General features: G+C 39.9%; 1 protein-coding gene across 4 annotated transcripts in view; it reads right to left on the reverse strand.

The window, feature by feature from the left end:
• LOC129724341 (mitochondrial glutamate carrier 1-like) overlaps positions 1-15,314 on the reverse strand; it is a 469,805-nt gene that overhangs the window by 246,694 nt on the left and 207,797 nt on the right. For all 4 annotated transcript variants that reach the window (XM_055679113.1, XM_055679114.1, XM_055679115.1 and 1 more), the window contains 2 exons: positions 785-996; positions 586-726 (listed from right to left, as the gene is read on the reverse strand). In XM_055679113.1, coding sequence (XP_055535088.1) covers positions 586-726; positions 785-996 — 353 coding nt within the window. The remainder of the gene's footprint in view (positions 1-585; positions 727-784; positions 997-15,314) is intronic.

A 15,314-nucleotide genomic window follows, 5' to 3' on the forward strand; every position in this document is an offset into this window, starting at 1 on the left:
GAGTTTTTGTCCAATTTAAGATCTGTTTTTTTAAATATGGGTAAAAAGATGATAATATGTGGACAAACTTTTAGAATTTTGTTTGTATTTAAAACAAAATGGCGTCGAAAAAACATCAAATATTTTCGATTTTTCGAAAATTCGAAATGGCGTCACTAAACAATATCGCACGCTTAGCCTTGGGGCTAATAGCGGTCTCGATCAACTAGATTAGTTGAGAGAATTCGTTATCGATATTGTTTTTGGGACATTTTGTATGTGTAGGATAAGTACAACGATACACCGTGCCCCAGTGCTGAGTCGAGAAAATTTCCAGCTCGAAAAGATCCTCGACTCGATCGGGAATCGAACCCGATATCACAACCGTGTGGGAGAGCTAGCCGACCGACATCGCTAACCACAGAGCCACGGGGACCACATGGGACCAATGGCGTCACTGTTGAGCCTTATTATGTCCATACTCGGGGAAATTTATTTTTGCATCAAATTACATTAAAAAACTATATAAAGAAGCCAAGGCAAAAAAAAATTTTGAACTGTGTTATAAAAGAAATAATAAGAAAAGTATTTGTTGATTTGCCGTACCTGATGCAATCTGATACGCCATTGAATTGTACTTCACCTTCACCATGCTTTAGTGCCTGTAGTCTAGTTTTAATAACGTCGAATGGATTAACTATTAAGGCAGCGAGTGATCCAGCTGCACATCCGCTTAGAAACGAGCACCTTAAAAAATAAAAAAAGCTTTCCAATATTCGCATGATACATTTACGTAATAGTATACCAGAAAACCGCTTCTCCAGATCCGTCCGACTTTCTCGGGCCTAAATCGTTGAGTGTTGCAAATAACGGAAAGTATACAATTGAGAACGAAACATCGCGTAGCATTGTAGCACCTGTTCCTTTGTATAAACCAGTAATTCCTTTTGTTCTCAATAGTTCCAAAGCTATGTTAGTAGCAGACGTTTTGGAATTGGTTTTACCAACTTCATAAGCCTAGAAAGATTAAAATAATATTTTAGCAGTAGCGATCATCAAGGTCACGGTGCCATTAAAATAAAATTGATGAGTGCTGAAGTGAAGTGTAATATAGAACTGTATTATAGAAGCTTCGACGAGCAACTAATCTTGTTTCAAATACACGGTTGAGTCGAGTTAACTCGACTTCTGCAATGTGGCCCATAAATATCAATATCCGATTTTTGGAATTTCTGTAATCGGTAGTACTAAGACTATCTCCTCGAAAAAGGTTCCTATGCAAATATTGAATTCTATGATAAAATTTTTCGCATTTATTCGATTGACATCCTAATATACGGGTCATTCCATGTCAAGTGTCCGAGGAAACGCATCGACCATCTCCGATTTCGACCAAAATTTGTGAGTCTATGTATTTCGAGCCGGAACTTATAAGTACAATGTGTTGTACCGATTGGTGTACCCCTCGGCCAATGGGACTGCCTCCACTTTTGCGAATTCAGCAAAACACCTTTTTTATTTTGTGAATATCTCAGAACCCTGTAGAGCTACAGATGATATTGATATATAATTTTGAAGGGTTTTAGATGTAGAATCGAACTACGTGATCAATTTTTTTTCTGCAGTGTTGCCAACATTGCACTTTTTTCGATTCAAAACTTAATTTGCAATTTCCTCAAAAAAAAACCCTTCGATTTTGATTTTGACTACGCCAATGTGTTTAGCAGACGATTTTACATAGGAATCACTTATCAGCAAAAAACAAAATGTAGCGTTCCAGAGATACGGCATTTTCAAAATTGCAAGATTTTTGATTTTGTCTACGCACGAAAGCGCTCCAATCCCAATGGTATCCTAGCAGGCGTTTGTGTAATCGAAGAGATGTACCTTACAGGAGCATCCATTAATGATGTAACGCAAAAAATCCCGCTCTAGAATCATTTTCACGAAAGGTTACAATCTAAAACCCTACATCTAAAACCCTTCAAAATGATATGTCAATATCACCTGTAGCTCTTCAGGGTCCCGAGATATTCACAAAATAAAAAAGGTGTTTTGCTAAATCCGCAAAAATGGAGGCAGTCCCATTGGCCGAGGGGTCTACCAATCGGTACAACACTTTGTACTTATAAGTTTCGGCTCGAAATACATCGACTCACAAATTTTGGTCGAAATCGGAGATGGTCGATGCATTTCCTCGGTCACTTGACATGGAATGACCCATACATGTTTTGCCTTTCTCCTAGAAAGGTGTAGTAATCACTTGCAAAACCGAAGAAGATGAATTCTCGCTGAAACTAGGCCACTAGGTGCACAAGGTCTTTCAAATTTGATATAAATGCACATAGTTATTAGAAATAGAGAAAAAATGATAATGCCATTTTTGTTTGATCGATATTGTTGACCCTTTGGTCACCAAGGGACGGAACAGTTTTCAGAAAAGTTGAAATTTTAGCAATTCTTGATTTATTATTTGAGCTATATCTCTAAAATTCGTTATGTAAAGTACTACAAGTAGCACTTTTCTGCAAAGAGGAATGATAGGGCTTTCTTTTGAAGTGAGCAGAATTTAGGCCGCCATCTTGGATTATATCAGAAAAATGCAATTGTTCAACTTTATCGAAGACGTCATACCGATATAATCCAAGATGGCGGCCATATTCAAGATAATAACGTTTATATCAAATTTGAAAGACCTTGTGCACCTAGTGGTCTAGTTTCAGCGAGAATTGCTCAGATATAAAAGTGCTCCAAAGGGCCGAATGGCATATATCACTCGACGAGTTGAGCATTTTCTGTATGTGTTTGTATGAGTTTGTGTGTGTATGTGTTTGTGTGTGTATGTGTTTGTGTGTGTATGTGCAAGTTTAGGTTCTCACTCACTTTTCTCAGAGATGGCTGGGCCGATTTTCATGAAATTATTTGCAAATGAAAGGTCTTGTTGTCCCATAAGACCCTATTCAATTTTATTGTAATCGGATTTTTAGTTTAAAGGTTATGTATCAAAATGTAAAAATCTCGAAACATCATTAACTCGAAAACTATACAACCGATTTAAAAAGAATTGGTTTCAAACGAACGGGCTACTTGAAATACCCTTAACTTTTGAATTTTATAAAGATTGAATATATGGTTCAGAAGTTATGAAAAGAAACGTGTTCTGAAGACTGTTTAATCTCACTCATGTTTCTCAGAGATGACTGGACCGATTTTCATAAAATCAGTGTCAAATGGAAGGTCTAGTTTCCCCATAAGACCCTATTGATTTGTTTTGCAATCGGACCATTACTTTACCTGTTTCTTTTCATAACCTTTGAACCTTTTGTTCAACCATCATAAAATTCTTTAGTTGATGGTTTTGAAGACAGTCCGTTCATTTGATCTTTTTTTTTAATAGGGGAGGGGGGGATGCTTTGTGATGAATTAATTATTTACTAATATTTATTTATTTCAAATTTTGTAACGTAAGAATATGTCTTTTTATGTTACATTATGTAGTTTCTTGTAGAAAAGTAAAAACAATATCGCACGCAAGCCTGGGGGGCTTATGCGGTCTTGATCATTAGATTAGTTGAGAGAATTCGTTATCGATATTGTTTTCGGCAAATTTTGCATGTTGTATGATAAGTACAACGATACACCGTGCCCCAGTGCTGAGTCGAGAAAATTTCCAGCTCGAAAAGATCCTCGACCTGATCGGGAATCGAACCCGATATCACAACCGTGTGGGAGAGCTAGCCGACCGACATCGCTAACCACAGAACCACGGGGACCACACGTAGTGCCGGTCTTTAATTATACTTGAAGTTGTTAAACTACAGTAATTTTCTTATAAATATTCTTAATATCCTTACTTTTCGTGTAATATTTTTCTCAACGATCTCATCTGAAATGCTCTTTACATCCCCTCTTAAAAGCTAAAAATCATTTTTCATTAGAGAGATAAACAGGCAATGAATTCCAATGCACCACACCTCTGACAAAAAATGAATTACCGTGCTTGTTGGTGCGATATTGCGGCAGAATAAAGTTTTTATAACGATTGCTCCTAGCAGTTTGCTGTTTGCTGTGTAAATAATTTGGTTGTTTTGTACCGAAATAGCGTGCAAAAGTAAACAACTACGAAGTTTGCTAAAATTTTCGAAACGACATCCTATCAATAAGTACTGCAAATGTGAAACACTAGAGTATCTACTTAAATTAAAAACGTATCGTATGCATGAATTCAAGGCAACCCTCGTTTTGTTGAAAGTTGACACAGATATGGAATCGATTAAAAAATTGCAAGCAATTTAATAAGGCAGGATTAAACTTTTGAATAATTTTAATTTTGTAGCAATAGCCAAGAATGATGAAGTTCTTTTTAGCGTACGCAAGCAGGCATAAATTTTCATGTTTTTCCCATTCGAAGTTCGAATCAATACGAATGCCCAGGCTGGTTACATTATCTACAAATTGAACAACTTCATTGTTCAATTTCAAAACTGGTAGTAGCGAGTTGTGTAGGTTGTAGGTACTAGAAAGGAAAACTGCATTTGTTTTTTTGGCGTTCAGCATTAATTTGTTCTTATGGGCCCATTCATTAATTCTGTCTAAATCTTGATTAATAAGTAGTGATATTTCAGCCGCACTTTTTTCTGAGCATTTATAATATAGTTGCACATCATCAGCAAAAAGATGAATTTCGCAATGCCGAACAGCACAAAGAAGGTCATTTATATATAGAGAGAACAGTATGGGACCCAGTATTGAACCCTGGGGGACACCAGATGTGATTGAAAGAGGTGAAGAAAAACTATTGTTATTCAGAACAACTTGCGATCTAGAACATAGGTATGATTTGATTAAATTAACAGCGTGGTCCGAAAAAGTGAACATTGTTTTTAACTTGTGACACAGTATGGCATGAGAGACGGTATCAAATGCTTTAGAAACATCTAACAGAATTAGAACTACTGGTCTACCGTTATTAAGAATAACTCCAATATCGTCAAAAATTTTTAACATTGCTGTTTTTGTGCTATGTTTAGCTCGATAACCAGATTAATGCGGACACAGTAGGTTATGTCTACTTATGTGACTCATAATATTAGATTTCACGATTTTTTCAAACACCTTCGATAGCGCACAAAGAATACTGATGGGTCTTACATTTTCCAGTGAACTCAATTGAGCTTTTTTCTTTATGGGTATAACCTTAGATTTTTTCCAAGCATCCAGAAAAACGCTCGTAGTTACTATGTGATTAAACAAATGCGTGATTGGTTCAATCAAAATTGGACATATAGTTTTTATAAATTTAATCGGCAACATATCTAACCCAATGGCGTTTGACTTGATTGAGTTCATGGCATAAACAACATCCGTTTGGCTAATTCTATCAAAATAGAAAGGTTCGCGTTCCACATTGACAGTGTCATTAAAACGATCAATTAATATATTATGGTGCGTCTTGAACTGTCCTACAGATCAGACGTTTTTTCGGTTGCTTGTGGACTGGTCTTTGACTGCCTATAGCTTCAAAGTTTGTGTTTTGTCAGTGTGTCTTTTAAAGACTACCTGAAAGTTATTTCCCATCAGTCTTTCTCAAGACTACCTTCTTTTGAATTTAACATTTGTTTTAACTTTCTTCGTATCACCTGAAATGGCTGGACGGAAAAAGAAACCTCGCATCGCTGCGGGGAGGAAAAGAGAGGCATCTCTTTCTGACACATCGAGTGCCTGTAGTGACAATCCTTTTGATATTTTGCCTGAGCAAGAAGCTGGTTAAATGGAAGTTATTAATAATGAAACTATACAAAATATAAAATCTTTAAAAAAGGAGAAAGTTCCACCTATCGTGGTAACTATTTCTTCTGAATTTAATATATTCAAAAAGGGACTTTCAACGTTTGTTTCTGACGTTAAAGTTACCTATCAAATTGGCCGTAGAGGTGAATGTCGCTTATTAGCCGACTCAGTAAAGGGTCGTGATCGTCTTGTTCAGTATTTAACTGACAAGATGTACAAATTTTTTACATATGACACCAAGAACGCCAAGCCGTTCAAGGTTGTCTTGAAAGGTCCCACCAACGATCAAACCGTTGATGAGATCAAACTTACTTTAACAGAATTACTTGGCATAGCCCCTACCCAAGTAATTCTAATGAAACAAAAACCACGAGGCGAAAACAGTCAGAGAACTGGAATTTCCCTTGTTAATTATTTAATTCATTTTAACCGCAATGAGGTGACCAACTTAAAATTTTTTGAAAAAGCACATGCTTTGTATAATGTGCGTGTAAAGTGGGAAATTTATAGGAAGTATGGCGGAGGTGAAAAGCATATCACCCAATGCCGTACTTGCCAACGTTATGGCCATGGTTCCAAATTCTGTAACATGGACCAAAAATGTCTTAATTGTGGAGACTCTTCTCACAAAAAGGACACATGTCCTGTGAAAGAGAGTAAAAATTTTCGCTGTGCGAATTGTAACGGCAAGCATATGTCAAATTTTTATCAATGCCCAGTCCGTTTAGCAATTGTTAAGGCAAGGCAAGGTAAACAAAATTCAATTTCTCAATTAAAACCAACTTCAAAACAAAATTCTCCAAGCGTACCAGTGACGCATAGTTTACCTACTCCTTTGCATACCCGTTTAACTTATGCACAGGTTACAGGTAGTTCGAACATTATACCGCCTAGTGTTGGTAGTTCGAAAATGACCGTTAATATGGGTAGGCAAAACACGCTAGAAAATAATTGTACACCTATTACTCCAGCTAATATTGCTGCCGAAAATATTTTTTTTAATGTCAACTGCCTGGGGCCTATTACGGCAGGTAAACTTTCTTTTTTGCAACAGGCAATGTTCGATCTTATGAACGCCATGTTGCAGGCAAAATCAATGTTTGAAGCCATTCAAATAGGCACAAATTTACTATTAACATTGTTTTGTCACTACCCTCCAAGTAGGGTAGCTTCCCGACAAACTTCAGCAGCACGAGACCTGGACTTAGTCACAAGGCCGGCGCGCTACTTGGCAAACTGGAGGGATTTCGCGATACTAAATTTCACTGAAACGCTCAACTTCTTTAAAAAGTGTTTTATTGAACGGTGTGGTGTGTGCTTCGACGGGTGTCACGACAGGTACGTACCGCTACTTCTCTCGACTCTCCTGGCTCGATGTGCGGCGTCCCGCGTCGAACGATGATTTTCCGCCGGTCAGCGACAGGGCGGCTGCAACTACGTGGGTTGTGTGTAGGCGACCTGGAAAGGCGTTCCAGGCAAGGGTCTTCTCAGGCGCTTCCTTCGTTGGCGTGGATCGGTTGGCGACGGACGATACCGACTTCTGCCGAACCGAGAAGGGAATCCTCTCCTTTACGGTTAGGGCCGTTGCCCGAGAGCTCGTTGGTCTTTTACGGTTAGACGTAGGCAACTTAATGCTGCCTAGGCCGAAGCGGGTGCCGAGTGCTATCGCGATCGCCAATCGCAAATCAATTAAATGCAACAAAAAAGGTCCTATGGGCGGGAAATTTTCCCAAAATTAGCCAGGTTCAGAGGTATTTTACGGTGGCGGATGAATTAATCACTTATTTCCGTGGTTACCTGAATAATTCTTAGGATTGTCCTCTTTTACTCCTCGGTTTCTCCGGTTCAACAATCATTTACCACCAATTACCTCTTTTTTTTTAAAACTCGCACCTCTTTATCACTCGCTCGCCTGAATTCAAATGCGCTGTTGGCGCGTACTCGATAGCCGCCAATGCTCGTAGTTCAAATTTGGTATGGCGGCTAGTCGACTCATTTCGCCCCGTATGCGACAACCCATCGATTTTGTGTAAAAGTTGAACTGTGGAAGCTTAGTACGTTACATGAAAAATAGGTGAGCGTTTACTAGGTACATTTCATACAATTAAAAAAAAACATTTGATTTTACTGTAACGATCGGTTACACTATCCCCCACTCCGGTTAAATAATTGAACTATACAGTTCAATTATTTAGAACGAAAAGCTTCGGAAGCTGTTAAGTGGTTACTGAACATAAAACGAATAAATACATCGCAACACGTAGTAGTTAAAAAACATGGAATCAGTGGAACATCACGACTTGTAGCAACTAAGAGTGCATTTTTCGTTCGAAAATCTGCCATAATTGTACATGTGTAATATTTTTGTTCAGTGTAACTGAGTGTTCATTGACATCAGTGGTGAGTATTGTTCCTACTATTGTTTCGTTAAGTTCATCTCAGTTTCATCTTGCTTCCGCAAGAGAAGGAGATCACTTATCAGTATCTATTCGTCCGGGATAGCGTACGAACGCTGCGGTGCTATTAGTGTAAAAGTAGTTGAGTTTATAACAAAGATGGAGCAATTTACTAAAGGACTATACTTGCACGTGACATATCTACATAATAAAAAATATGAGGATTGACCGACGCAACAAACAAAAATACCAAACTAAACGATAAGTATTAAAATTATGTATCGCTTTAATGTTAGGCTAAAAGAAAAGTTTATTTCCAGGTTCATTCGGCTGGTTGGCCTTCCAGCGAATTTCAGGTGTCCAAGGATGGAGTTCCTTTCGATTAAATGATGGTGCTTTCACGCGTAAAAGCTAATTTGTCACGTTATTCCACCTGAAGAATGAACCTGATAACCAACGCATTTCATTCGCCGTTTGCGATACTTTATGCTTCCAGAATGAGTGGTGAGTAGTTTCGGTATGTGGTTCCTATTTTTTTTTTTTTTGCTTATTCCTATCCCTAACCTAACTGCCTATCTTACTACTTAATAATTATTTCTATCAGTTTATCTACTCATTTTAATCCTATTTCTATCTTCATGCAATAAATTAATTTTAGTGATTCTCTTCCAGATCTCTTTTCAGCAAGGAGCTTTTCTCTCTTGCTGCACGAAGCTTTCATCGCCGCGGTTCATTTAACGCACGACGATCGATGAACATTATGACAGATTCATCTAGCACTTAACTTGAAACACGTCAATGAGTGCATCTCGCTGTTAGCCTGCCATAATCTGAAGCATGCTTCTAGATACTCGGATTTTTCAGTGCTTAAATTTCCGATGTCAATTATCTGGCCGAAGATCGGCTGCAGAAAATACTCCCAGATTTTTACCGTTTTCATCTGCCAATTCATAACAGCTTGTACCTCTTCTCGCAACGACTACGCATGGGAGATAGAGAGGTCCATATTTGGCATTGTAATGATCAGCCGCTGAGGACAATCGAAAGTTCTTCTTCAATACGGTCTGACCCACTTGGTAAGTGGCTGCAAATTTTTTATGTCTCAGATTATGAGTTTTTACATTTTTGTCGTGACCCTTTTTCAAATTTTGCTCGACCAGCTTGAAAACTCTTTCGTTCATTTGTTTTCGGTTTTCATCCCGCTGTACAATCGAGCATTCCTGACGATCGACCTCGCGTTTATGTTCATTTCCTCGCGTAAGTTTTTCATGGCCATACAAGATGCGGTATGGTGTTAAACCAGTGGAAGAATGAACAGTGGAGTTGATCATTTCCTCAATTTCCGCGATCCCGGTATCCCATATCCGTTGATCATCTCGCATGTATGTGCGTAAGCATGCGTTGATCGTCCTGTTGGTTCTTTCAACGGGATTTGCCTGGCTGTGATGCCGCGCATTTGGCCAGTGTTGAATTCCTCTTCGTTGCAGCAGTGCTTGGAATTCTTTTCCGACAAATGTTGTCGCGTTATCAGTAATGATTACCTCCGGAGTTCCCAATCTCCTCATCCAACAATCCGGCACAATTCCTTAGCTTCTATTTTTCTAACTGGAACTAACTGTACCCATTTGGAAAATAAATCCATTAACACCAACAAATGGCATTTTCCTGACTTGCTTCTAGGAAGATTCTGAATGAAATCTAGTGCCAATATTTGAAACGGTTTATTGGTGAGTTTCTGGTTACCCATTGCCGGCGCAGTTGCAACTGTAGAAGGCTTACATTGTTTACAGACGGAACAGCATTGGATGTAACGTTTCAGATCAATTGCCATTCTCGGCCAATAATATTTTTGTTTGAGCCGATGAATGGTCTTCTCAAACCCAGGGTGCATCACAGCGTCATGCTCTCCCTGCAACACTTCCTGCCTTAGCTCTTCTGGCACACAAAGTTTCCACTCAAACTTGTAGTCCAACAGTTCGGTACGTGTCGCTACAAATTTGTAGAGTTTCGATTCTTCGATTTTAAAATCGGCATAGTTCTGCGGGAACTCTTCTACCTTCCGATACAGGTTGGTGTACCAGCTATCGCCGCTTTTAATTTCCAGTGTTTCTAAGGACCGTGACAGTGCATCAGGTACTACATTCAAGGATCCCTTTCTGTGACGAACAACCATGTCATATTGCTGTAGCTGCATACTCCATCGACTAAGCTTTGATGACGATTTCCACTTGGTATTCATAATGAATGACAAAGCGGATGAATCGGTTACCAACGTGAATCGGTTACCTTCAATGTACGGTCTGAATTTTTCGATGGCTTCGAGTGCTGCAAGACCTTCTTTTTCCGCTGCTTTCCATGACATCTGCGGTGTGGTCAGCTTGCGGGAGAAGTAAGCAACGACATGTTCCACCCCCTGTTGTTCCTGAGTTAGAACGCCTGCAATAGCACTATCACTGGCATCCGTTTGCACAGTGAACGGTAACGTAAAATCGGGATTTTTCAGAATAGGTGCTGATATCAATTTTTGTTTCAGCTCTAAAAACGCATTTTCGGCATCATCATTCAATTTTATGATTTTCGGTTTTCCTTTCAATAAATTTGTTAGCGGAGCTGTAATTTCGCTAAACCCCGTAATGAAACGCCGGTAATAGTTTACCATTCCGAGAAACCTAAGAAGAGATCGGACTGACGTTGGCCGTTCAAAATTGTTGATCGCCTCTACCTTATCAGGGTTAGGCCTCAATCCTGCCTTAGACAGTATGAAACCAAGGTACGGTAACTCTGGCACACAGAACTTCGACTTTTCAATGTTAATTGAAAGATTGGCCTCTCTCAATCTGCGTGCCACTTCCTTGAGGCTTTCTATGTGCTCGTCGAAAGTGTCGCTGGCAATCACGATGTCGTCTAAATAGACAAACACTCGTGGCTCTAATTCACCGTATCCTAAAACTTGGTCCATAAGTCTGGACAGTGTTGCAGGACTGTTAACAAGGCCAAATGGCAGTCTCGTAAATTGAAACAGACCTCTTCCAAAAACACGGAAAGCGGTGTATTTACGAGAAGCAGGGTCTAACGGTATCTGCCAGAAAGCTTTAGACAGATCAATTGTCGACAAGTACCGTGACGAGCCTAGCCTTCCCAGAATTCGGTCCTGGTGAGGCAGTGGGTAGGCGTCTCTACGCGTCCTATCGTTCAATTTTCTGGCGTCTAAGCACATCCTGAGCTTTATTTGTTTCCCGCCATCTTCGTCTTCTGTGCTCTTAAGAACTGGCACTATTAGAAGCGCCCAGTCGCTAATAGACTTCTCTACCACTCCAGATCGAATCCACTTATCCAGTTCCTCGTTCACATGCTTCTGGACTTCCGGTGACCACGGATACGGATTCAGCCGAACTGGATCCGCTTCTGCATGGTCTGGCGTAAACTCAATTTTATGGCTTATCAGAGGCGTTGTTTCCAAAAACTGTCCGTCTACAAATCCCTTAAACTCTTTTTTTACTTCCTCCAATTGTTTTTGTTGTTCGGGTGACAAAAAAATCTCATCTTCTTGCTCCACTGCCACTTCCTCTATTGTATTTTCAACATCCTGGATAGAGGGTTCTATCCCGAAGAGGTGCCAGAAATTAATGCCTAGGAGTAGCCGACGTTTTAATGTTGGGGCAATTATGGTAGTAACAAGCTTTGTTTCACCGTTGAATGTGACTGGGAGATGGACGTATCCCTGTACGGCCAAATTTTCTCCGCCTGCTGCCAGAAGCTTCATCTTGGTTGGGAATTTTTTAAGCTTTAATTTTTTTAACAGCTGTTCCCCACCCATACCTAGAATCGAAACTTGAGCTCCACTATCTAGTAATCCGATCAGCTTTACACCCATTACCTCTATCCCAACAAATGGACGGTTATCTCCTTCAATCGCGACAGTCAACTCTTCGACATCTTTATTGTCTGGGACAAATATTCTCGGAGGCTTTTGAGATCGCCTTCGACGACCTCCTACGTCGATTTGGGCGCGTTTTTTGCACATTATGGACAATTTTCACGAGTGAAATCGTAAAATCCGCATCTCGTACAAAAACGTTCTATTTCTTTGAGACAACTTTCGTAGTAGTGATTTTCACCACGGCAGTTGAAACAGGTGTATTTGTTGGGTATCCGGTATTCTGCTACTCGCTTGTCCAATAAGCTTTTGCTGTTTCCTTCCAGTGGTGATAGTGGGGATGGGAGATGCCTTTCTCGTTGCTCGGCAGGTTTGTTACGTTCGCCTCTGTCTCTGCTGCTCTTCCATTTTTCTGGTTCATTGCTACCTTTTTGCTTCCAGTCCTTGTTTTGATTTCGATTCCATTCATTTCTTCCATCCTTTTGCCAATTCTTGTTTCTGCCATTATTCCACTCCTTATCACTATTTTTTCCATCTCTATTGTCGTAGGGTACTCGAGGGTAGGGTTTTTGGACTACCTCGTGAACATAAGATTGTCTGTGAGTTGTCTCATTTTCTTTTTGCCGGTAGCGATACCAGTTGGCCGAGTCTAGCTTTCTCCCCCAGAGCTGTAAGGAGCGTAAAGTGCTGATATTCTTGACTACCAACGCATTTTTATAATCCGATCGCAGATTACGAAATATAATTTCAAATTTCCGCTGTTCGGTTGGTGGAATGGACATATAGTCGAAAATCTCTGTTACTGCCTTGATATAATCAGTAAACTTTTCTGATTTTCGCTGTATTCGGTTTGCTGCTTGCTGCTCGTAATGGAAATCTAAATCTGGTGGCTGGTATTCTTGCTTCAGCTCAATGACCAACTCGTTCCAGTTACGAAAAATTGCATTCCGCTTTCCCTCCATATACCAAGTCCGTACATCACCCGCAAAAAGGTGAATGGCTTCATTAAAAAGCGTACGCTTGCTGATATTCTCAGCTTCAGCCAAAAACTCTACCTCCGCAATGAACTTGTTCAGTTTCCTCCCTTCATCTCTTCCGTCATACCTTAACTTCCAATCCGCCACCGGACGTGGCTGACGAGACGATTTCTGTCTTCGAGGCCCTTCATCCGAACTAGAATAGCTATTGGAACTACTATCACTAGCCGTATTCTCATCTGTCTCTTCATCGCTATCTTGCCTATCCTGACAACGTGTCCTTCTACTCAGCTCTTTTTTCTTTTTATAAGAATCGTGATTCGCTTTATTCTGCTTTCTGTTCTTACGTTCATTTGCATCATTCCTGTTCTCAGTTCTTATATCCTTTGCTTCTTTATCAGTTTTCTCCGAACTAACGTTCGAACGATTTTCTGCGAGGTTCAACTGACTAAGCTTTTGTTCTAAGTATTTGTCCACTTGCAACATTATTCGTGCTATTAGTTTATCGGAGCTAGTGGGTTTACTTTTTCTATGTTTTCCTGCCGTTTTAGGCGTACTTGCTATTCTATTAACTTTCAACGTACCTTTCTTTTGCCTTTTCCTGTTCACTTTGTCTTCTTCAATTGCTGTATCCCATTCTACTTCATCACTTTCTTCTGATTCAGTGACATCAGATTCACTCAAATCTTTCGTGTTTTTCCTTTTATCCTTCGCGGTAAAATTATCATTGAGCAACTGGATTGCCAATGCTTCTAATCCGCGCGTATCAAAGTTCAACAAATCTCTCAGTCTCATTACCCTAAATAGTAAATGTATTAACCTAGTTTTAAATGGAAGTAAATCTGTTTTTTTCTTCACCTTTCTCTCTAGCACATATTGAATCTTCGCAAGTTTTTCCTCGATCTGACGGAATTCTAGTTCCTGTGCTTCCTTAGAAACCAGCGGAACATCCTCAACTTCTGGCTGGAGCTTAAGCGAACTACGCAGTTTGCGCTTTTTTGCATCTCGCGAATCACCACTAGAAAATTTTTGCTGGCGTATTAGCAACTCGTGTTCGATTTCATCGTCCAACAAGTGCTCAGGATTCAACGACCGGTATTGTAATTTAAATTCAGACGTCATTGTCTTTTTAGAATAAGTTCCAAAAGTTAAATTAATTTAAATAAAAAAAATATATATTTACAAGCAAATCTAAACTATAATATTATTAGAAAATTCAAACTTAAATAATTTGTTTAGGAAAAAGTAGCACAATAGTAAAAATAATAAATAATTGATGTCAATGTGTTATAGTGTATAATGTTAGGTTTAAGTATATTCAATGTATAATGTGTATAAGTTTTAATGTATTCAGGACCTTTTAATAAACGATTTGACTCTTAATCACCTACGTGATACCTGGGATTTTTTTTTTTGAAATTTAACTACTTTTCGGTGCACGTACTTTCTACCGTGACCACTTTTTTCGACAACCGTGAAAACTAACCACTTCGCAACTTTAAACTATTGTTCTGATTAGAAGAAGTGGTAGTGTAACAGACTACACAACAGTGCAACACTGATTGTGTACTCTCCCCTCGTTTCAGTGAAAAACTAAATAGTTTTTTATGCTACTCGATCCTCCGTTTGCCTTTTCGCGATTTTAGTTGGGCGCCAATTGTCACTACCCTCCAAGTAGGGTAGCTTCCCGACAAACTTCAGCAGCACGAGACCTGGACTTAGTCACAAGGCCGGCGCGCTACTTGGCAAACTGGAGGGATTTCGCGATACTAAATTTCACTGAAACGCTCAACTTCTTTAAAAAGTGTTTTATTGAACGGTGTGGTGTGTGCTTCGACGGGTGTCACGACAGGTACGTACCGCTACTTCTCTCGACTCTCCTGGCTCGATGTGCGGCGTCCCGCGTCGAACGATGATTTTCCGCCGGTCAGCGACAGGGCGGCTGCAACTACGTGGGTTGTGTGTAGGCGACCTGGAAAGGCGTTCCAGGCAAGGGTCTTCTCAGGCGCTTCCTTCGTTGGCGTGGATCGGTTGGCGACGGACGATACCGACTTCTGCCGAACCGAGAAGGGAATCCTCTCCTTTACGGTTAGGGCCGTTGCCCGAGAGCTCGTTGGTCTTTTACGGTTAGACGTAGGCAACTTAATGCTGCCTAGGCCGAAGCGGGTGCCGAGTGCTATCGCGATCGCCAATCGCAAATCAATTAAATGCAACAAAAAAGGTCCTATGGGCGGGAAATTTTCCCAAAATTAGCCAGGTTCAGAGGTATTTTACGGTGGCGGATGAATTAATCAC

The sequence above is a fragment of the Wyeomyia smithii genome, chromosome 2, assembly GCF_029784165.1.
Source record: "Wyeomyia smithii strain HCP4-BCI-WySm-NY-G18 chromosome 2, ASM2978416v1, whole genome shotgun sequence".
Lineage (NCBI taxonomy): Eukaryota > Metazoa > Arthropoda > Insecta > Diptera > Culicidae > Wyeomyia > Wyeomyia smithii.